General features: G+C 37.9%; 1 protein-coding gene across 1 annotated transcript; it reads left to right on the top strand.

Moving 5' to 3' along the window:
* Nucleotides 1-10,685: 10,685 nt before the first annotated feature.
* On the top strand, nucleotides 10,686-12,501 carry LOC137938244 (pyrophosphate-energized vacuolar membrane proton pump-like). The gene is made up of 2 exons (XM_068783236.1): nucleotides 10,686-11,072; nucleotides 11,187-12,501. The coding sequence occupies exons 1-2, from the start codon at nucleotides 10,686-10,688 to the stop codon at nucleotides 11,901-11,903; spliced, it is 1,104 nt and encodes a 367-aa protein (XP_068639337.1). The 3' UTR covers nucleotides 11,904-12,501.
* The last annotated feature ends 12,371 nt before the right edge of the window (nucleotides 12,502-24,872 follow it).

Genomic DNA, 24,872 nt, shown 5'->3' with positions numbered 1-24,872 from the left:
ATGCTTGCAAGCCTTGGGCCCAATTTTGTGGGGTTTTACTACCTTAACTATGAGTTTTGTGGTTGAAGGAGGCCAAGTGATGTTACAGGGCAGACAAGCAGAAATGACCCATCAAAAAAACCTACTCCACAAACAAGACCCCCCGAGCAGCACTTTAAAGAAGTTATTGGATGAGTTTAGTGACTTATTTCAGGAGCCTTTCGGACTGCCTCCCTTGTGGCACTTCGATCATAGATTGTTTGAAACCTGGATCAGAGGTAGTGGTTGTTCGACCATATAGGTATCCACACCTCCAAAAGGATAAAATTGAACACCAATGCAACCTAATGATGGAACAAGGCCTCATCCGACCCAGCTGGTCACCATTCTCCTCTCCAGTCCTTCTCCTGCAAAAACATGATGGCACTTGGAGATTTTGTGTGGACTACAGGGAGCAAAATGCAAAAAAGGTCAAAGTCAAGTTTCTCATCCCAGTGGTGGATGATATATTATATGAATTGCATGGTTTCCATATTTTTACCAAGTTGGACTTACGATTTGATTATCATCAAGTTAGAATACATCCTCCCAAAATTGAGAAAACAACATTCCGTACTCACCATGGACATTTTGAATTTGTGGTTATGCCATTCGGGTTATCGAACGCACCTTCCATGTTTCAAACATTGATGAATGAGGTATTCTATGACTATCCCCGAAAGTTTGTGTTAGTCTTCTTTGATGATATTTTGATTTATAATGCATCAAGGAACCAACATTTGGAAAACTTACGTCATGTTTTCCCAACTTTTCCAAGCACATCATCTCTACTTGAAGTACTCTAAATGTTCATTTGGAAAACCCCAAGTTGCCTATCTTGGCCACATCATCTCAGCAGAAGGTGTAATAGAGGACCAAGAAAAGATTACAAAAGTCATCAACTGGCCACAACCGCACAACATATCAGCCTTAAGGGGATTTTTGGGGTTGCCAAAATATTATCGAAAGTTCATAAAAGATTACGGGATGCCGGCCATACCCTTTACTAGTTTTATGAAATGCAATGACTTCAATTGGAGCGTTGCAGCTACAAAATCCTTCAATGAATTCAAACAAGCATTAGCTTCTACTCCAGTCTTACAATTACCTGACTTTGAGGGCTTATATGTGGTAGAGTGTGACGCTTCCAGGGGAGGTATTGAGGCGGTTCTGCAACAAAATCAGCATCCCATTGCATATTTTAGCCGCCAATTAGCAACACATCATCAGAAGCTACCAGCTTATGAATGAGAGCTAATTGGATTGGCCAAGGCTGTTCAACATTGGCGGACATACTTGTGGATCAGGTTCCATGGGTCTACATTGTGATAACCAAGCAACCATTCGTATTACTTCAAATCCAGTCTTCTATGAAAGGACTAAACACATTGAGGTGGATTGTCACTTTATACGAGAAAAGTTTCAAGCAAGAATAATCTCCCTAAAAAATGTTTCATCTCAAGAACAAGTAGCAGATATCCTCACTATACCAATTACCTCTAAAATCCTATCATTTATATGTGAAAAGTTGGGTATCTATGATGTCTTTTCTCCTCCTGCTTGAGGACGAGTGTTGGAAGATGGGCTTAAGCATTCAAGCTCAAGGCTAGTCAACCCACACGTCTATGGTGGCATATGGGTAAAATAAGATATTTTCCTTAAAGATGGCATAAAGGTGTAAATATTTGTTCTTTTTATGTCTCTTATTTTATCAATTTGTAACCCTAAGGGTATTGTAAAGCTATAAATAAAGGCATTGGCTAAGAGGTAGACCATTAAAGCTCTCCCCTCTTTTCTCAAGAAATTCTTCCAGCCTCCCTCCTCACTTGGTCGACGCGCCTTCTTCTACCTTCATCCAAATTCTCTCCATCTTGGTTCTTCTCCGTCTCCTTCTCCTTCTCCTCTCCTTCCTCTCTTCTTCTTCTTCTTCTTCGTTGATCTAAACTCCTCCATATAGGATCCTAAATTCTACATTAAGTAAGATGGTTTCATGGAGTCTAAGATGAGTCTTACAAAGAGGAAGTTTCACAAGTGGAGCAAGCTCAAAGAAGAAGTTGTAACAAAGAGGACTTTTATAATTTATTTTGTTGTTGTGTTTAATGTGTCTTTATGTTTAAATCTATCAAGTTATGTTTGGGTGTAATTGAGAAAAGGGTAGTTTAGTTCAAGTATGATTTTAAGTATCAAAGATTATATAAAGACATTATGTACGAGAGTCAAGATATCACTCCTTTCTTAGTGGAAATAAATGTGCTCTCTCTTCTCTTTTCTTTTCTCACATTCCCATGTCTCTCTTGCATGTTCTTCCCTATAAAATTTAACATGTACTTTTTCTCCATCAAATAGTGGAATTTTTGTGGTGGACATGTCAATAAATAAAGCATGGGAAGTACTAGAGCTAGCATCTTTGATACTATCTGGAATGCTCTAATATGACTTGTTATCTTACAAGAATTAACCTACAAAGGGTTGTGAATAGGTTTATCAAATTTTAATGGATAAATAACACCCTAATTAAATTTGTGCAATTCAAACAACACTTAAAGCAATCGATCACAAATGCATAGTGATTTTTAACAACACACGCAACATTTTTGGACTTATGGTCAACAAAAACTAGGTAAATGCACTTAGACACAAAAAGAAATTTTCAATAGCTATTAATTTGCTTATCCATGTTTTGATAGTTATACAACTTGAAAGGATTACTTGCTTTACTTGCTTTGTTTTGCATTGTAACAATCGGTGTAGGGCGCAAAATCATTTAAATAGACAACTATCAAACAATATAAAAATAGTCATTTCTAGTTGTTTCTCTTATAAAATGACCATTTGTCTTTTTGCAAAAGTCCACCAAATCAATCATAATTTTTTTTTGTCAAAATAACTAAAATTCATTATTTGAGTTGCTAATCAAAATGGTTGGTCACTTACAAATTTTGGTGACCCATGGTAACCTAATTGAAGCTTTTGACGCTTTTCCTTCAATGTTTCTTGAACGAGACATTTAAATTGTTGTGATTTAGTCTGATGGTCTGTATAAGGTGCTTCTCTTTTTTTTTTTCAATCTATTTGGACGGTTTGCTGAATTGTTACTTCTAGTAACTTTTTTCTCTTCATATCCGTTCAAACTAAGTCAATCCAATCGAACAATCTTCTTTGGTCAAATTTGTTGCCTCTATTTTCTTGTCGACCCATCAATGGTTAAGCCATTTGGACAACTACATATTGACTCTAACTGTAGCTTTTCTCTCTTCTGTTTGTTCAATAGGTGGCAGTTTGATTGAATGGTCCTCTACTTTATCATTTCTCTACTAGCCTTCATATGCCCGGTCATTTGATCATCTTGGATGGACACATCCACACATGGCCTTTTCTCTCTCATTTCAGTTAGTCTGGTCAAACAATCTTTATAAATTCTTGAGAAGCCATTCTAAGTTTTTACATAGGTTGTTGAATAGGTCTTCAATCAGTCAAATGAATGTGCTGCCAATTTTATTTTTGATGCCTTTTCTACTCAAAAGTATTCATTCAAAACTAGCAATCAGTTTTGATGTATTTTTTATCATCAAAATTAATTTAATACCTTCAAGTCAACACCTTGGCCCTCCTTCGATACCCACTTGGTCAAGGAAGGAGGGTTGTCCAGCTCCTTTGATTGTTGAATGAGGGTGTCAGCCCTTCTTCAGATAAGAGAGGACAAAGATCACCCTTTGTCAAATAGAATGAGGAGGAGAACGGGCAGTCTCCTCCAAACTATGAAAGACCAACTTTTTTTTTAATCGTACCAATATATTATTTTAATAAAAAATTAGTAATTTGAATTAGATAAATCATTAATTTAAATTCTAAAAAAATTTGAAATTAAGTTAAAATATATTTGACATGATTCAAAATTGACACACTCATTTAACAAAATATAATCTAAAGTTTATAGTTTTAAGTTGATATAATTTACATATTTATTTCCTATAAATGATTAAATTACTCTATATTACTAAAGTTTACATAGTTTAAATTAAAAATAATAAATTATTTATTACTATAGAAGACTCAATAATGTGATAAAAACTAATATAATAATAATATTTGATTTTTATTAACTAATATTTATGTCATTTTTTTGAGAGATTCAATAATTTATATTAATACCATAATTCTATGATTAAGAATTGTTGTTACTATGCTAGCACTTTAAAGTTATATATTCTATAAATATTTATTTTAAAATCTCATATGCTAACAACAGATTTCTAGTAATTGTGAAAAACTTCTCATAAAAAAATTTAAAACAAGTCACTAAGCCTAGAAAAAATTTTAAAATAGGTTGAACTGGGCAATGGAAATCTCGATATTGTAAATCTTTTGGCTTCTAAAACCGTTAAAGGGCCATGGAAGTGGCATGAATAGGTCGTCGTCATTGGACCATTCGGCACCGGTTTCATTGATGTGATGATTTGTAGTTTGAGTTTGTTAGACCAATCTTCTAGGCATATTGAGCTTCAATATAAATTTTTGAGGAAGTTCACATCTATTGAAGTTATAACCTTGAGTTATATTAAATTAGTGGAAAATATGGTAGATTATCTAACAAGGGCTTGTTGAGAGGACAAGTATATTATGCTTCGATCGGGATGGGATTAAAGCCTATTATTTGAGTCACCATCACTGGCAACCCAACCTATCCGACTAAAAATCCCAAGACAAAGGTTCAATAGAAAAAAACAAACTGAATGAGTGACTGGTAGGAGCACCAAATTAAAGTAAATTTTATTCATGTCCTATGAAGTAGGTACTCAACTGTACCAGATATGAGGTTGGTGTATTACCTTAATGATATTGAGACTATTATAACAACATATAGAGATGCATTATATCCTTGGAGATATCGACAATGTGAGGGTGTGACTGTGGGGCAATAGTCTAACAAAGAATTAAGGCTTATTCTCTAAAAGGCACTCACAATACAAGATACCTACTCATGGCCGACAGAACTCACATACATGATTGACACTTAGTTGTTCTGTATTCTCAGAGCCCATAAAGTGCTAGTTCATGATTTGTTCACTTAGGACTAGTGTGGGTGGAAAAATTCCAACTAGATGTTGGTTCAAGTTTGAATGACATCTGTCATTGAAAGCTATAATATAATGATTGCTCGAACCTTGTCCAATCTAATCATATCTCGGTTTTCAATTGTTAAAAAATAGTGGGAAATGTCAAAGTTTTTGAAAAACTAAAAAGTACACACGTGTATAAGAGATACGCACATGTGCCTATAGCTTAGCTGGTAAGAGCGTCATCTAATATGCAAAGGTCACAAGTTTGAGACTTGCATGGACTAAAGGCATTTCTTTTCATTTAGTCACATTTCCATTAGTCCCACAGTTCCTAGGTTAAATACAAAAACCCTTCTATCCCCCTTGAGTTTGTGTGAGACTCACATATCCGTGTGTGCGAAGCTTTCATGCTCACAAGTATGCATGGTCTCACATGTGTGTGGTTTGTCACACACAGATGAAATATAGGGCAAAAACAACATGAAATTTTTTATTGGATCAAGATCAGAGCAGAAGAAATTGTTCTTAGTGTTTCTAGGTGAAATTACAATGTTCTTGAAAGAAAAGGAGAAAATATCTTCCATTCGATCTGGTTCGAGCAATCATAAAAGGTTCTACTGAGTTTGTGGGCATACATGTTATTGTGGATGTAGAGGGCAAAAAGGTCTATTATATCTTGGGAAAGAATTGTCAGCATGCGAATCGACAAAAGGTAGGCATCATCACCAAATTTAACTTAGGTTTATTAAAGTTATGTGAGTTTATTATATTATCTTTCCAACAAAAAATTTTAGTTTCATTGATGTGACGATATGTAGTTTGAGCTTGGTGAACCAGTTATTGAGAGGACCTAGTGAGAAAATCACAGTTGAAATCAACAATAAGCTCAAGGTTGAAGTTATCCTCCATTATAAATGGATTATATAAAATCACGAGATTCACAATTATAGATTATAAAACTCTTATATAAATTACCTCTCTATTCAATATAAATTAGTACACAAAAAAATACACTTACTTGATTTCATATGGTATCAGAACAGGCCCTCTACCTTGTCTTTGTTGATCTTGCTCCCTCATCTGGCCATGAGGTTGAGTATTTTAGTTTTTTTCTTCTCTCTGCCTTTCGCTTCCTTCTCTCATAAATTTTGCCGAGTTCTTCGCCACCGTTTGTCAAGCTATACCTCGTCATTCTCTATTGTTTGCTTGTCAGCATTTTTGTCCACTGTTTGCAGCCATTCACCAACGTTCGCTGCCATTCACCATCGTCCGTTGAGCCCCATTCTCCCACTATTTATTTCTTCTCTCACTATGCTCGAAAGCGAGAGCGAGAACGAAAACGCGATTTACAACACCAAGCTAGGTGTTGCGCTGATTTAAATCAGCGTGTTCTGCTAGACTCAACCGAGATGATCCAAGCAAAGCCGAGATGAGCTAAGCCGAGCCAAGTCAAGATTGGACCAGACCAGCCGAGCCGCACCAGCTTTTCTGTCGAATCAACTCAGACCCTAGTTTTCTACTATCCAGTGCCACTTGGGGTAAATTTTTCTTTGCCCTCCTTTTATCACCGTTTCCCGTCGTCATGGAAAACGATCAAGGTTCGAATGGAGGCAAGCTTGATGCTGCCAATCCATATTTTATTCACCATTTCGATCATCCAGGAATGGTACTTGTTTCCAAAACTCTCAATGGGGATAATTATTCGACATGGTGTGGAGCCATGATGATTTCTTTGAATGAAAAATCCAAGTTAGGGTTCATGGAAGGAACCACCATATTTCCATCTACCACAACCAAACCATAGGACTATGTTTCATGGAGAAAATGCAATGATATGATCATCTCTTGGATTCTCAATTCACTCGCACCAGATCTTGTAGACAACATCATTTTTTTTACCACCGCCCAGAAGGTATGGGAAGACATTTGGGATCATTTTTCTCAAAGCAATACCTCTAGTATTTTTCATATTGAGAGGGACATTGCTTGTCTTGCTCAAGATCAGATGACTGTCGCGGCTTATTACACAAAGATTAAAAGATTATGGGATAAACTAGGATCCTATAATGACACCGTTTGCTCTTGTGGGACAGACCATAAAAGACGCAAACTAATACAATTTCTCATGGGACTCAATGAGTCCTAAAGTGCAATCTGAGGGTAAATTCTATTGATGAGTCCACTTCTTGATGTTGCCAAAGTTTACTCTTCTATTGTACAAGAAGAGAAGTAGCGAAGCCGAGGGACTACACGTGAGACGACAGAGAACTCAACCATGGTTGTTCGAAGGACTGAACCGGTAGCTTTGGTTGTTCAATGTTATAATATGGGACCCACCATGAGGATGTGGGACACCAAGAAGAGTCCTCACCCAAGCTAGCACGAGTTAAGGAGTTAAGAAGCACAAGCCGAAATGAGTTAGAAGACTTGAAGATCAAGTGGGACCCACAAATATCCCACGAGTTAGTAACCTTATCAAGATAAGCTGGAAGATCATGATGAACCCCCAAGGATAAGGCCACGAGCTGGCCTCCTCCATTATATTCACATGATTGAAGAAAGAGTTCTAGTTCAACTCATATTAGTCTTCTAGTAGATTGTTTTGAACAAACTTATCTTAGAGAGTTAGAGTTAGAATGTAATTAGGAGATTGAAAGGCTAATTGTATAAGGACTCTATCTCTTCCTCTACTATAAATAGAGGTGTTGTAATTCGGGATTAATCAAGTTACACATCTCCTTCTTGAGCTCTACTTGAGAGCTCTTCTTCCCTTTTCTTATTTTTCTTTCTTAGTTCTCTTACTTGAAATATTGGAAAAGGGATCATAAATTCAACATGGTATCAGAGCATTAAGTTTAGGATCCCTCATCAAAGGAATGCACTAAATAAGTGATGATCAACACCACTCAAAGAAGGCTCTTTTGTGAAGGAAGATCACAAGCCGTGAGATAAGTGTGTAAAATTTATTTTTCTTCATGTTACTGGTTTCTGAATTTAGAAGATGATTTAAAGATGAGTAGGTAAATGCTTTCATCTTATTATATTATGGATATGCATGCCTCTCTATCCAGAAGAACTTATCAAAACAATTTTGTCAGTTTGGAAATTCTGTTAACTGAGACCAGTCCATAATCAGATTGTTGGAAAAAAACTTCATGGGAACAAGAGTCCCCTAATATAAAAGATTGTTATTGAGTCTATTTTTATTGGTATTAGAGGAAAAATAATCAGAATAATAATTTAGCATCAATGATAAAATTCCCCATACATCGAGTTGTTTGAAGAGTACTACTTGTTGTTATTATTAAATTTTTTGGAAGAAGGGCCTATCATGGCTGAAGAGAATATGAATATCAAAAGTGATATACTAAAAATTACCACCATACCCTTATGTGAGGTATCAAATTTTATGAGTTGGTCCATATCGGTTCGAGGGTTCCTTATAACAAAAGACCTACTTGGTCACCTCACCACCCGAGGACCACATATTGATGAAGATGATATTTTTTATAACAAATGGTTGAAAAATGATACTTTGGTGATTATTTGGCTAATCAATATGTTATTCATGCAATAAAATTATTATTTTAATTATTTTTCTTTAATTTACTTTATTTTTTCAGTTAAAGAATTAATAGGCCACATGGGCATTTTTGGAATATTTCATTTATAAGGGTATTTTTGTAATATTTTATCTTAAACCTTGTAAGGGTGAACCCGATTTAAAGGGTAAGAGTAATGAGAAAGGAAAGGATCGATTTAGGTTAAAGAAGGGTTTTGAGTTCTCCTCAACGAGCTCATGGGTGTGCGTTCTCCTTAACAAACCTAGGGTTTTCAAGCTTCCCTTTGGCTTGATTTTCGCCTTCTTCTTCTTCCTCCCTACGAATCCATGTGTTAGATCCAGGACCATAACAACTGGAATCAGAGTGGGAACACAATGGACTATTCTATATCCCAAGAAAAATAGATTGCTATGTGTAAGAAATTGGAAGAAATACACATCGTTAGCAGCTTCCATGGAACGTTTTGCAAGGGAGAAACTCGCTGCCGTAGACGCTGTGTTGGACCGGCAGAAAGGCCAAGGGCCAGAAAATTTCAACTCTTCCGAGCAAGAAAGTTTATCGACGGGCCATACAAATTTAATTTCCCTATCATGGGAATCAAATGGCAGAGGCCCTGGAAATCCGAAATCAGAGGGGTATTCGGCCAAAACCTCGTTGGCACTGGATGATTTGGGTACGTCCTCAAAGCCGAAACCGGGAACCATGGAAATCTCCTAGAAGGAAAAAAATCTGAATTCGGACTCAGACCTTCTGCAATTAGACGGCTGGGACCCAGATTTTGGGAAATCGGAAGGGTATTTTGCCAAAACCTCGTCAGTAATGGCAGATGTGGATTCGATCAAAAAATCCCTTCTCACGGCCAGCAGAATGTCTCCCATAACAGAAGACGGAAAATTTCCAATTTGACACTGTCTCAGAAAAAATCCAAGCGATGAAGCCCCATATGGCTGCTGCTCACCATTGGGAATAGATCAGTCTCTTGTTGTCACTCCCACTCTCGACCTCCAAATGGAAAACCGACTTGGGCATAACCTCCCTTCTTTCGGCAGACTGCAACAACTTGGGAACAAGCTCTCTTATTCCAGCAGCCTGCAAAGAGGAACAAAAATTGAACATTGTCGTTGTATTATAGAGAGGACAGGCTCCTGGTGGCCACAATGTTCATTCTGGCACTTATGGTTATTTGCAAGATCATGCCATGGGTAGAAAACCTTATGGATTCAAGGGAGGTACCGCCGAAGTGATGAAGTGCAAATCCAAAGAGCTGTTATTTGAATTGACGTCCTTACAAAAATCAGGGTGGGTTTGGAAGGGATGGGATTGACACTCCAACTCAGTTTATCAAATCCATAGAGAAGGTGTTTGAGAGAATAGCGGATAGGAGTATTCCCTCTGGGAACTCTCGGTTCTCTGTTTTTATGATGAAATGGTATGCAAAATTTCATGAGTTCTACCAGGAGCAAGCACTGCACGTCTTGGTTTTGAATTTGAAGCTTTTGAGTCCAATGCATTGATTCATAGTTATGCAACACTGGGTTGGGCAGGAGAGGCCTACCAAGTATATGATGACATGGCACACAGAGATCTGGTAACATGGAACTATATGCTCGCTACATATGAACAACAAGATGACCCAATAACTAAACCAAAATTTTTCAGTGGGATGACAGAAAGTGGTCTTCAACCGGATGTGTCATCTATTGCTTGTCGGAGAGGGGACACTCAAAGTGGGCAGTCTTGTCATGGTTTTGTTCTCAGAAGGGGATGGACTACCGAGGATATGTTCTGGAATGCTCTTGGTGCGTGCCCGATATATGTAGGAAAGCTAAGAAGTATTCAGACAAGAGCTAGGTGCAGGGATGAAATCAAGCAAATTTCTATTTCAATGGGAAGGCTTCAACTTGCCGAGGCAATGAACACCACCTTCCCCACTGCTGCTACAACAATTCACGAGAGAGCACTAATTGCTCTTTGTTAGTCCTCTCAAAAGAATTATAGCAACGTTGTTGCTGCCAACTCAAGCCTAAACCATATTGGTTTGCGGATGGAGAAAATACTTCGACAGAAGAAGTATGTTGTTATTTGTGAGAACATAATCAGGTATGGAAGCTTTGTGCAAGATTTTATTAAGTTAATCCTCATGAATGTGAATCGACGTCGTTTGCCCTATACAATGCATATCTACAATCAAATGCAAATATTACATGTCCTTGCTGATTTGGTGACATATACCATCCTCCTAAATGCTTATTGTCTGGCTGGGAGTGTACTAAGGGCACAAGACAAATATGAGGAAGTAAAATTAGTTGGGGCTTGCAGATTGCATGTCATCCCCTATAGCACAATTATAAAGGTTTCTGTAGAGGCCACAATGTGGCAATTAGCACGGGAAATACAAGAAGAGACGGTCTCAGATGGTGTTCATCCTAATGTTGTCACCTGATCATCATTGATTAGTGAATTTGCTAAAGTAGATCTAGAAGAGTGTGCAATTCACACAGTTGATGAAATGCTCCTCTTTGGCTATGAACCTTCATGGAAGTAGTATTACACAAGCAATGCTTACAACCCTGTCCATGATGTTACTAGTTCCTATCGGACAGGCGCTGCCACAAATGTGAACGTTAGGCTTGCTTTGGGATATAAGTTTGTCATTATTTCCAATTTTGCTATTGTTGTCAGCATTTTTATCAACTTCAGCCTTGCTGCCATGTATGGCATTGTGATGGCTCTTGGAATGCTGAGCATCATTGCTACTGGTTTGGCCATTGATGCAAATGGTCCCATTAGTGACAATGCTGGAAGTATTGCTAAGATGATAGGCATGAGTCACAGGATACGCGACAGAATTGATGCCCTTGATGTCGCTGGACCCACTACTGCTGCTATTGGACAGAGGTTTGATATTGGTTCAGCTACCCTAGTGTCTTTTGCTCTCCTTGGTACCTTAGTGAGTCGTGCTGAAATTTCCCTAGTGGATGTTTTGATACCTAAAGTCTTCATTGGGTTGATTGTGGATGCAATGCTTCCATACTGGTTCTCTGCCATGACCATGAAGGTTGTGGGCAGTGCAGCCTTACAGATGGGGGAAAATAATGGTGCACTTGTTGCCATCTCTGCTTCTAATACTGGCAGTACTTGGGATAATGCTAAGAAGTACATAGAAGTTGGTGCCTATGAGCATGCACAGTCACTGGGACTAACAGGTTCAGAATGCCTCAAAGCTGCAGTGATCGGTGACACTATAGGCGGGCCCCTGTAGAACACATTCGGACCTTCTCTTGACATCTTCATCAAGCTCATGGCAGTGGAGTGCCTAGTTTTAGCACCAGTTTGTTCACTTTTCGCATTGGTGGGTTTATTCTCACATTGTTTTCAACAAATTAGGGGGAAACGCCTGGTTGGCTAATCATGGTATACTTCTGACCAGAACAACCTGCTGGTTGCCCACATGGAGCAGGTGATAGATCCAAACTGTGGGTTGACCAACCCTATTGTTTGGTTGCTTCACCGTCGGGTGGTTTGTTGCAACGATTGATGCTCATAGAGCAAAAAAAAAAAAAAAATTCTAGGGAAACTTTTTGCCGACAGGGGGAACCAGTGTAGGGTTTCAATACCGCATTCTCTCCATCCGAGGTGTTACATTACAGCACTTACACCACTTGTGTCGTTCAGAGGGTTGACGCGGATGCCACATATGCTACTTGGGAAGATGTGACGACGTTTAGGCATGTATCCCTACCTTTGAGCTTGAGGACAAACTCTTTCTCCAGGAAGGGTGTAATGTTATGCACATAATAATATTATTATTTTAATTATTATTTTAATTTATTTTATTTTATTTCAGTTAAAGAATTAATAGGCCATAAGGGTATTTTTGAAATATTTTATTTATAATGGTACTTTTGTAATATTTTATCTTAAACCTTGTAAGAGTGAACCCTATTTAAAAGGTAAGAGTAATGAGAAAGGAAATGATTGATTTAGGTTACAGAAGGGTTTTAAGTTCTCCTCAACAAGTTCAGGGGGTGTGCTTTCTCCTCAATGAACCTAGGGTTTTCAAGCTTCCTTTTGACTTGATTTTGTTTTCCTCTTCTTACTCCCTAGGAATCTATGTCTCATATCCGGGACCATAACACCACCTCTTTCACATTTACAAGAATTTGAAAGCAGTCGGGAGTGTGAAGTTAATATTAATATTAATCACTTGTAATATTGATTGATTCAAGAGATTCAAAGCAGCAAATAACCGATGAAACGAGCATTAGTGACTTAATTGCCATTCCCAACAATCTTCCCAACAAAATCAGAACAGAAAGAAGAGAAGTTGCGGAGAAGGGCCGGGGGAAAGCTGAGACACAAAAACTGAAAACGGGAGAAAAATTAAACGAGGACTTTGATTTTGAAAGCTTGGAAGTGAAAATGGTTAGTACGAGTCTAGAGAATCACTTGGAAATAAGACACTCTCCCAAAGAACTGTGATTTATGTTACAGTTCGGTTTCTCATGGTATCGTAATCCTGCCGTAGTTTCTTAAATGAAATCGTCCTTCTTTAAATGGAGACCGGCTTCCTCGAGTTGGAATCTGTCTTCTCTCATTAATTTGATCCGTATTTCCACCAAATCTGCGATTCTTTGTTTTTGGTTTTTGACGAGAGAGAGAGAGAGCAAGTATTATGGAGCGGTTTCCTATTAATGCTGCGGCCTGTCCTTCTGGTTTGGTAGTCGAGGGTGATAAATGCTGTTGCAGACCTCAAACCTCTTAAATTCAAGCAAGACATTCCCTTCCCTCCCTCCCTCCCCCTCTCGAGTACTCTGTCTCCCCCTCTATCTCTTTCTCTCTCTCGATCCTGATCTCGATCTCGATCTTGGCTCAAGCTGCTGCTGCGGCTTGCTTCTTCTCCACAGAAGAATCCAGTCTCTACACTCTCCTCAAGCCTCTCAGAATGCCCTGCTCATTAAACTTCCCAGTTGATTCCGCATCTCCGAACAGTCGAAGAAATGACGAACGATAAGCATTGCAGTCCTGTTGAAACAGTTACTGTGATGTTGGCTCGGTTCATTCAGAAAGCCCTCGTAGCAAGAGGTGCAGTTTGATTGAGCCGTGCCAATATCTTAGTACTCTTTCATCCTGTTTCTCGCTATCTCTCTCTGCCGATGCACCCAAAGGTTTGTGTAGCGTTAAACCCAGAAAATCGAGATTCTTCCTTCTCTTCATTACAGAAGTTACTTGCTGGCTTCTTTCCTTTCGTTTTTTTTTTTTTTCAAGAAGTAATTCCCTCTCTTCTCTGGTGTTTCCGTCATCAGACTGATTTTCTAAGAGTTTGTTGAGAAGAGTAAATGCAGGAAATGGGGCAGTGGGCTTTCTTTAATGAGAGTAATGGTCGTTCGGCGAGGTAAAGAATAGAAACTGTAGACATTTATTCACATAGATGCCGCTCTTAAATAACTAGTCAGACAGATTCCTACATTTAAGCATTTCACTACTGTTACTGTTTGGCTACCATCTCTTCCATTTTTCCTGATATTATTCTCAAACTCTACTAGTCATTTCTCTGTTATGAGTGTTGATCTGATCTAGTGGATTAGTGTGGGATTGCATCAGTGCCACTGACCGTCAAAGAATAGTGTGGGATTGGATGATTTAGATCGGTGCAGTTGAAGCTTATCCGCATGAATCACTCTTTTATTTGTTTCTTATTCTGTGCATCTGCTTTACTGTGAGAACTGTCAAAAAATTAGCTCGTTTCTGCTGTGAAAATGGATATTCGAAGCAAAAACGGGTCTTCCATGATTGAACTCGTTGGAAAGTTACATTCTATAAAAGAGGGTGAGACTTTTTTGTTCTACTTAAATTTTAACCCACAATAAAATTTTTTTTTGATAAAAAATTTTCCTCTTGCTTTTGCCCATGTTTCTTTACTTCATTGCAACTGCTTTCTTTGCCATGTCTACAGACATCACAGGCTCCTGTAGCTTTTATACACACTTATACACAGGTCATATACTCGGGTATAGCCGAGTATGCAATGCATTTTACATTTAATTAGTTTTTTAACTTCTATCATGGTTAGCTATGGTATCTGCCATTTATGTTTAATCAGATTTTTCTAAATTAATTTAAAGGATATTTGAGAACAAGATCGACTTGGATCTAACCCTTGCCCAACAAGAAAAATTTACAAAATATATATATATATATATATATATATATCGCAATGAATCCTGCCAATGAATTAATCCCATCATGCCCTCTTCTTTGAAGAAAAACTTTCCATATCCGTTAAGATATAATTTGTTAGACCTAATTTCAAACCAACAAGATCAATAATAATAATCGCAGAATAAAGAAAAAGTAAGCACGAAAATACAACAAGATTTATACAAGTTAGCCTCAAGGTGAAATTACGTCTTTCGTCGTTGTTTTAATCCATTATAAATATGAAATAATTTACAAGAGAAATTGCATACATTTTCAAGTGTTTTTTTTCTAATCTCTCAAGTTACAATTCCAGCTCTCTCAGAGATGATGAAACCCTAATAGTGGCACCCTTTGATTAAAAAGAGAAAATTAGGGCAATAGCCATACAAAGAGTAAAATTTAAAAACTAGTTAATGAAACAATAGGTAATATATCGTGGACCGAGCGGGGGTTCCGCCCCCACAACTTTAGGAGGGGAGCTTCTTGCCCCCTTTCCAACCCCCAGGACGACCTTACCGCCAAGGTCGATCTCTATACTGATTCAGCGTAGGGCGTTGATTAGGCTGTTACGGTCCCGGATCTGACATAAGGATTCGTTGGGAGGAACTTGGATCTGACACAGGTTATGAGTCTGCCATGCATTACTGTAGGGATAGTAGGAAGACATGGAGAAGACGAAGATCAAAGGAGGATGAGAAAATACATGAGTTTTAGAGGAAAACGCTAACCTCGAGATCAAGAAGGTGATCTCAAGCCCATTTAAGCTAGATTTAACCTAATTCTCAATATTTGTCTTTCTCATTACTCTAACCCCTTAAATAAGGTTCACCCTGTTAGGGTTTAATATAAATTATTACAAAAATACCCCTAGTCAGGGACACTCACCGACTCTACCACGGAAGGTGTCCTTGCAAGCTATTAAAGTCACCCGTTTATCTCACCAACAACCCCCATTGATGCTCAAGCATTCATTATGCTGAATATCATTACCCAAACCAACAATAGCTTCAAAAGTTTCCTCAAACCCATCACAACTAGCCTTCATTATAACACCTTCCTCTAATGTCCCTAGACACTGGCTATTATGAATAAGAAGTGTAGGCAGAATGGTAAAATAACCTCTGGAACTCTTACCAACTTGAGCATCGTGTGCTTTGTGCAGCACCGGATTGTCAACAACAGCATTTGCGTTGCCCATCCATTTTTCCATGTTCTGATTATCAAATCCAAGAGAAGGGATAACTGTATCAGCACATTCCGTTGGGTACTTTGTGTCCTTCATAGGGCACCCGATTTGAAAGTCAGTCACATTCAGTTCTGCGTGATCATCCTCAAGATGTTCCAAACTGTCAAAAAGCTTGACTATGTCATTTTGCACCATGCTAATCCTAGAGTGACCAACTCCAGCACCTGCCCATAGAAGAGTTCCTGCAAGTGGTAGGACTGTTTTCTGCAATGTCAAAACAACACTATACAATCCAGGAATGCAGTGGATTGCGCTGGAACAATAGAGAAAACTACCATACTTCCAATACACATGGTTATGCTGCTAGTCTAGCGATGGATCAATAAGTTTTCTGGGGTCTATTGTGGTCAGTTGAGTCCATTTCTGCACTATCAAAGCAGCAGCACACCACAAGTTGTAGAAGAACTTAAGGGCTGCAAAACCAGCAGCTGCTTCCTGTTTCCTCCCCTGCTGGTTTGCCCTCTCCTTAAAGACACGCAGTACTTCCCCAACATGCTTGGTGTGGCAGAATCTGACTATCAGGGCATGCCCAATATTTGATTCCAAACCCTTCAAAAAGCTTAAATATTTTGGAAGAAGCTCATCAAATTCATTTGAGAGGAAGACTCGCCCATACAACTTCAAATTGGCTTTGTTGGTAGTGTAGCAACTCTCATACAAATTAGGTGAAGCCTCAGGAGGAACAAACAGGAAAACTTTGAACACTACATCACCTTTAGCAATGAAGTGACTCCAAGCCATTGGCATTTCATCACCAAAGTCCTTTGTAGGAGAATGGAAAAAATTGTAGGACTCTTCAGCAGTAACCTCTTTGGGATTGCGCAGCCATATGGCCCTCACATCATGCAGGACTACCAAGCCACTGTGCTCATCAACAGCGAAATAGAGCCCTCCACAAAAAAATTTCAGCATCACATTAAGCACAAGCAGAGTTGCCTCACCAATGTCCACGAGGAATTGATCAGTATCCCCACCAATCTGGGGGTTGCCGGTGGTTCCCTCAATGTTTCCAAGCAACCCACTAATCCTTGCAGTTTCAAGCTCATGGAAATAACTGTGGTTGGATAGTGTAGCATGGTTACACGCACGATTGAGTTTGCGTTCCCCTGAAAGATCATATTTGAGTAGAAAGTTTGTTGTAGTAGCAGCAATGCCACAATGCCACACTAAATCTCATCCAATCTTTCATTTTGTTCCCGAGGAGCACTTCTTCATCAGTATACTATGTAAATGCAAGAGGGTGCGTGCTAGTAGGACCCTCAAACTTAATTTGGGGAACATTAGGGAAAAATCCACCTTCCCATTCATCTGAAGCTCCATCATCACATCTTGCATCAACATCAGTAGGACACGTAGGTGGCCCTATTGCAATAACGGCCAGGAAAGACAAATCCAAACAAAGGAGTAACAAAAGAATTTTTCTAGCCTCCACTTTTTTGCACATGGAAGAGATCTCAGTAAAAAATTCACCAAGAACCAATGAATACAGCCCATTCAGCACACAATTACCCAAAAAATAACCCAAAACCGCCACACTGTTGTTGTATTCCTTCACCACAATCGAAGACATCCCATTCAGCACGAACAAGGCCCGAGCAACATACAAATCATCCACAAAACAACCAAGCCACCCGAAAAAAAAAATTCAGAGGTCCCCAAATTTTTTTTCCAATGGATCCCGACATCCTCCAAAAAAACTCAGCTCGCACTGCCCAACTTGGGATATTTGCGCCTGACGTATTTCTAACGCCGACGAGGGTGTAGCAGAATACCTCTCCAATTTTGGCTTTCCAGGGTCCTTGGAGATTTGCAAGGTCCCTGGAGTCGGATTCGACGATTTGGCAAAAAACCCATCCGATGTCCTAAAATCTGATGTCCCGCTGTGTGATTTCGGAAGTGTTGAGGCTGGTTTTGGAGTTGATATCGACTTTGATTTTGGAAGTTCAGGGTCTTGCTCGTCAGATTTCCTTGATCCGGAAATCAATTTTGACGGGGCCTTCACCGGACTTTCCTGCTTGGAGATTTCCCATTTCCGATTTTCTGACGAAGGGTATGCTGAATACCCTTCCGTTTTTGGAATTTCTGAATCCCCACAGTCGGATGTCGCCTTCATCGAAGATATAGAGAACTCTTCGAGTTCTTGCATCTTCTGTTTGTCCGGATTTGAGGTTGCTCCCAAATCCTCCGCAGAGACTTCAGACGAAAGTTTTGATTTTTCTGGCCCGTGGTTTGTTTCCCCGTCCGAGACTTCTGCTGCTTTCCCGTCTGTGCTTACGCTTTGCTCGACCGGAACAACTACTCAATTGACTGCCTCACGTTCCTCCATTGATAAAAAATACTTCACCCAGGCTACAAGCCATTTCTGTATTCGTTCCACTCCAATGCCTGATGCAGCCATTTCTCTGGTTTGTCTGTGCATCGCCACTATTTCATCTTCTTGGTTCATTGTGTTCCCGCTCTGATACCAGTTGTTACGGTCTCGGATCTGACACAAGGATTCGTTGGGAGGATCTTGGATCTGCCACGGGTTACGAGTCTACCGTGCATTACTGTAGGGATAGTAAGAAGACATAGGGAAGACGAAGATCAATGGAGGATGAGAGAATACATGGGTTTTTGAGGAAAACCCTAACCTCGAGATCAAGAAGGTGATCTCAAGCCTGTTTAAGCTAGATTTAATCTAATTCTCAATGTTCGTCTTTTTCATTACTCTTACCCCTTAAATATGGTTCACCCTGTTAGGGTTTAATATAAATTATTACAAAAATACCCCTATAAAAATATTCCAAAAATACCCCTATAAATAAAATATTCCAAAAATACCCATGTGGCCTAAACTGAAATAAAATAAAGTAAATTAAAGAAAAATAATTAAAATAATAATTTTATTGTGTGCATAACATAGGCTCCACAATTTAACATCATTAGCCTTCTGTATATCCCACACCAGCTCCTGCAGACTCTTATGAGGGTGAAGAGATTAAGCAACAGTAGCAAGTATAGAAACCACTCGACCAATTTGCCTTGACATTTGTGATACTAGAGGTGCCACCAAGCCAACCGGTTTGCAAACCGTTTGAGCTCAGGTCATAAAAAACTCGATTCAATTCATTTTTTACTTCAGTTCGACTCAAGCTCAAACTTGAAATAAAGCTCGTTAAGTATACTAAGCCAAACTCGAGATTTTCTCAACTTGGCTTGTTAGTTGCGAATTGATTTGTTAACTGATTTTTTTACAAAAATACCCTTTACTTTGATTGTTCTCATCGATTCCCTATTTAGTTGGTTGATAGTTGCCCTTATTTACCTCAAACCTCAAAGATGATCAATCATTCAACCCTTTTCAACCTCTCAATATCTAATGTTGTTGTTTGCCAATGGAATAAACACTTTTGGTTGAGGTGTTTGCTCTTTTTTAAGTCTATTAAGTTGGTTATTATACATTAGTATGCTCCATTGGAAAGTCTTCGATACCTCTATGATAGTTTGTAGTTCAACGGTACTAAGTTCATCATAATATTCTTTTTATTTATTTTTATAAATTTTTTATTTTGTAGTTTTAAATACAGGTTGGAGCTCGAACCTTGCTCAAGCTCCAGCTCAAACTCGATTAAAATTTTTGGGCTCGAGCTTGATTCTAATTTTAGGTTCTAGGATAAGTTCGAGTTCGAGCTCGAAGTCAAAGTATTTAGATCAAACCAAGATTGAACATATGCAAGTTCAAGTTTGGTTCAACTCGATGCCACCCCTACTCAATATGATAGTACTTGAAGGTAAGCATAGGTACTTATAGGTCTATGAGAAAATAGAAAAGATAAACAAGAAGCAAGGGTGTTTTTCATCTCAAGTCTAGTCATTTGTCCGTAATTGTACATAAAGGGTGGGCATCAGGTTTGCTTAAGTTTGGGAACCTGACATAACCCCACCAAAAAGCTCAGGCTTGGCCTTAGTCCCCAGAGCAGGGATGGGTAGGAGAAAAAACCTACATAGATTTGGGCGGTAACTCGTACTTGACACCGACCCTAATCATGACTTAATTAACTTATAACCTTTTTTAAAAAATTATAACTTTATATATATGTGTGTGTGTGTGTGTGTGTGTGTGTGTGTGTGAATGTATGTATTTAAAAAAATTATTGTTTTTTGTGTTTAGTGTAAGGATTATTCATGTTTCTTCGTGTTTGGTGTCAGGATTGGGTAGGGGCTAGGATTACATGGACATGGACCATTCGTGTTTTTAAGGATCAGATTTCAATGTCGAGTTTTTGGATCAAGTTCAGGTTTAGCAACCCAACTCTGACCTAACCCATGTCCACCACTAAATTGGTATTTGGGCAAAGGTTTTAAAACATCAATTAAATTTGAAGTAGGCTTATACTCCAGTTGTCTTTGTCATGATTACTCTTAAGTTTGAAATAATTTAATGGGGGATGCTTTGGTGTTGAATTTATGAAAAAGAAAAAACACTTCATTGACTTCATTAACTTATTATAATCAGAGTACATGAACCTCTATTTATTATAGAGAAAGGTAGTAGGGTCCAATTACAATAAAACTACCTTTGTCCCGATTACACCCAAACTATAATACTTAAAGATAAGTCCTAGCATAATTAAATAACTCAATATAAATAAAAGACAATCATAACTCAAACTAGAACTCTTCTAAGATGTGACCATAAGATAAATATGCCTTTGTGAGTCCTTCTTGATCTTCCAACTTATGTGATAAGGATGCCAGCTTGTGTAATCATGGTGGATCCTACTTCTTATGTGCTTGGGCCTTCCTTTGTCGTGTGGCCTATCTTATAATACTTATAGATATGTGGACCTTCCTTGATCATGTGGGCTGGAGCCCATCTTCCAACACTCCCCCTCAAGTTGGGGGGTGAGAGAACAACATGAACTCCCAGCTTGTTGCAAATGATGTATATAATCTTTTTGTATAAAATTGCACATCTTCCAATATGTCTTCATCTTCAAACACTCCCCCTCACGCTGTTCTGTCCTTCCATGAGGCTTTGCTGGCATAATATAAGTGAGAGTAAATATCACTCCTAGCTGGTAAGACATTGCTCCATACTATAGTTTTAATGCTGGATGTAGGGCACACCTCATCTTCTGTAGGCAGTGTGTTTATCGGCATTGCTCTGAAGTGTCCACCAACGTGTCCTTCCACAGGACAACTACTCTCAAGTGGTAGGAGTAATAAAATCCATTACGGGGGGGGGTTGTGGGTTTATTATAATGGTGTCCCAATCCGGACACCGACTCTCATGGTATCCCAACCGTGATATTTTTTGGAGTTAAATTTATCATGGTGTCCCAATCCGGGCACAAACTCTCATGGTGTCCAATCCGTGATATTTTTTAGAGTCAAATAAATTATGGTATGCGAAAAGGTACTCAGGCCACCGCTTCTTCAACAATAATGTCTCATCCAAAGAGACATAATAGCAGTAGCTGTAATGTAACACGACCATCTTCCAACACATATAACACGAACCAAAATAATAAACATTGTAGAAGGACCCATGAAAGAATCATAATCTGATATAAATATTTTTTTCTTAGATGCATAAGCTTCATCTTTTGTGCTCCCCCTTTCTTGAATATTTTGGTCACTTAAACTTATCTACAACATATGGAATAAAATACCTCTTTCTTGTACTTCTTCTACTTCTCCCCCTCAAGCTGGGAGGTAATGGTAGTGATCCCAGCTTGAACCAAATAACATAGATGCAGTAATAAGCCCTTCAACCAGGGAGAAGTGAGATATTTTCCTGATATAACAACTCAAACAATGACGCAAAACAAAGGGCATAAATTCGGACTTTTCAATACAATAGAATACCAGCATGACCTTTGATTCTTCCAATGCAAATATATCTTAAAATATAGATCAAATTGACATAAAATTTTATCCTTATCAAACTAGACTTAAATACCTTTCATCCAAGTATAACTTATCTTCATAAAATATAATTATCAGAAGATAAATAATCTGATAGATTTCGGTCTCTGTCATCTGGCCGAACTAAGTATTGTTTCTTTTTTTTTCTAGCATGACCATTGACTCTTCCAAGATCAATATCTCCTTATAAAAAATTCAGATTGAGAATTGGTTGAATAAGTAAGAGCATAGACTTATAGATATTTCTTTTGATATATAATTCTCTTTATAAAGTCTCATTCTTGATAGCATAACATTCCTCAGAGTTTGAAGCTTTCTACTACTGTTCGAACCTCTTTTGCAATCTGACCTTTGCTCATTCAAATAACGATTTCTCTTTGTAGATAACTCCGATTGGAAAACATCATTTTTTATTAGAAATTCGACTCAAATAAGTTTCTGTAAATATATAATTTTAAATATTAAAAGCTCAGTATAGAGGTAAAAAATGCAAAGAAACAACGAGTGTAGGGACCGAAAAAAAATAACTGCTAACCTAGACTTAGGGTTTAGGGTTTAGAGAAAAGGATCTCATTATCTCTGTGGGTTGACCAAGTCAACTCACAGAAGCCACTCTAATACCATGTTGAATTTATGGAAATGAATCATACTTCATTGATTTATTATAATTAGATTACATGAACCTCTATTTATAATAGAGGAAGGTAGTATAGTCCAATTACAATAAAACTATTTTTGTCCAAATTACACCCAAACTCTAACACTTAAAGATAAGTCCTAGCATAATTAAATAACTCAATATAGATAAAAGACAAACATAACTCAAACTAGAACTCTTCTGGGATGTGACCATAAGATAAATAAGCCTTTGTGAGTCCTTCTTGTTTTTCCAACTTATGTGATAAGGATGTTTGTTTGTGTTAATCCTGGTGGGTCCTACTTCTTATGTGTTTGTGCCCATCTTGTGGGCTTTCCCTTGTCGTGTGACCTATCTTATAATACTCTTAGATATGTGGGTCTTCCTTGGTCGTGTGGGTTGAAGCCCATCTTCCAACATTTGGTATTAAATTTAAAGATTCATGTGTAACATTCATGATGCCAAAGTAGGTGTGGAAATTTTATTATTATCCGTTTGTCTTAGATGCTATGGAATAAAAATCCTTACCCAATCAATGATTCGGGTAATTTTATCTGCTTTTCCATTTACCACTTATTAAATAGAAATGATATGGATAATAGTTATTTCACACTGTTTATCTTAAGTACCTAATAATATTTAAAGATAATTTTATAATTTTAATTTTAGGCGGGTGAGTTTTTCCCATTAAGTCACCATGTTGGTGAAATGCTTACCGCTTTTTTACCATTTTATTTTATTAAAATTAGAAGAAAAACATTGCTATGCAAGGAGAGGTGGGATGGCTCACTCTATTTTATCCAATATTTATATATATTAACTATCTCTTTTTATTAATGTAACATGTTTGTGTAGTTATTTTGATTGTTGTACTAATTTAAAATATTTTTCCCATTTGTATGCCCATTTACAATTTATCCACGGGTAATTGGGTAAACAAATGGATAAGAGAATAGATTGTTTCTTTTCAATCAAAATGGGCAACAAAATATGTATAAAATAAATGGAGCAGGTAACAAAATACCCATTACCAGTTTCATCTCTTACCCATTTACTCCTTTTTGTATGTGTGAAGGAGCTTTGAGGATTACAAAAGGATATTGGAATTAATTCCATTTTCCATAAGAGAATGAAACAATAAGTGAAGCAACTGCTACGAAATATGGGTGGGGTACGACCACTTTGAATGGCCCTCTTGAATCTTCGTTATGGCTATAATCATAACATAACAAGATGAGCAATCTTAATTAATTTGGTCCCTTTGGCCACACCATGAATGAAACATTATCATATACTTAGTTATCAGGTACAAGAGTTGTGTAAGTCGCCCAATTAAGTAGATTTGGCATCTAATCATCTCCCTAGATTTTGTAAGTTTTCACTAATTACTTGAGTCATCTCAAAAACTAGTTAAGGATCTATTGAAACACAGTTACTCCTACAACTAAGGTGAAAATAGTTGTATTGGTAGCACTCATAACCTTCACTACAAGAAATTTGATTTTCCTCACTAAAATTTTTTATTGAGAAAAGCCAACTTTTTTGCCAATAAAAGTATTGTCGATGAATTTTTTGGTTAAGAATAACCCGCAAAAAAACAACAATTGTCAGTAAAAATGAATATCGTTTGTTGGAAGATGGGCCCAGGCCTACACGACAAAGGAAGACCCACATGTCCAAGTGTGTTGATGACAGACTCAAGCCCACAAGACAAAGGAAGGCACACACATCCAAGAGTGGTCAAGATGGGCTCAAGCCCACATACCAAGGAGAAGGCCCACAAGCCCACACAGTAGTGGCATGATGGTAAATAAAGAGTCATCTCATAAAGATAACATTGATGTAATTAGGTTAAGTTTTAGGGGTATTATTATAATATTATAATCTTATTCATCTATAAATTGAACTTCGGGGGAGGGTGAGGAAACAATTCCATAACCCTTTTCTTCTTCCTTTTTTTCTCACAACATGTCGTCTCTCCTTTTCTCCATGAGCAAAATCTATAAGTCTTGAAAATCAACATGGTATCAGATCATTGATTTTCAGGACTCATAACTATGGGTTTTTAGATTTCCAAATTGTTCGGTTATTTTCTTCCACAATCTATTACTCAGAAAATCTGTTGCTATTTTTTTCTTCTCATTTTAATCTATTGATTCTGTTATCTTCAACTGGCCGATAATGTCTTCAGGAATTCATGAAGCTTCCACCAAGTTGTATATGGCTATTGTCAA

This window comes from Aristolochia californica, unplaced genomic scaffold (assembly GCF_029961685.1).
Source record: "Aristolochia californica isolate CCGP_79_NKW_82.1479 unplaced genomic scaffold, dmAriCali1.0.hap1 SCAF_8, whole genome shotgun sequence".
In the NCBI taxonomy this organism is placed as follows: domain Eukaryota; kingdom Viridiplantae; phylum Streptophyta; class Magnoliopsida; order Piperales; family Aristolochiaceae; genus Aristolochia; species Aristolochia californica.
Note: the sequence above shows the minus strand (reverse complement) of the source record. Positions and strands in the feature narration are given on the sequence as shown.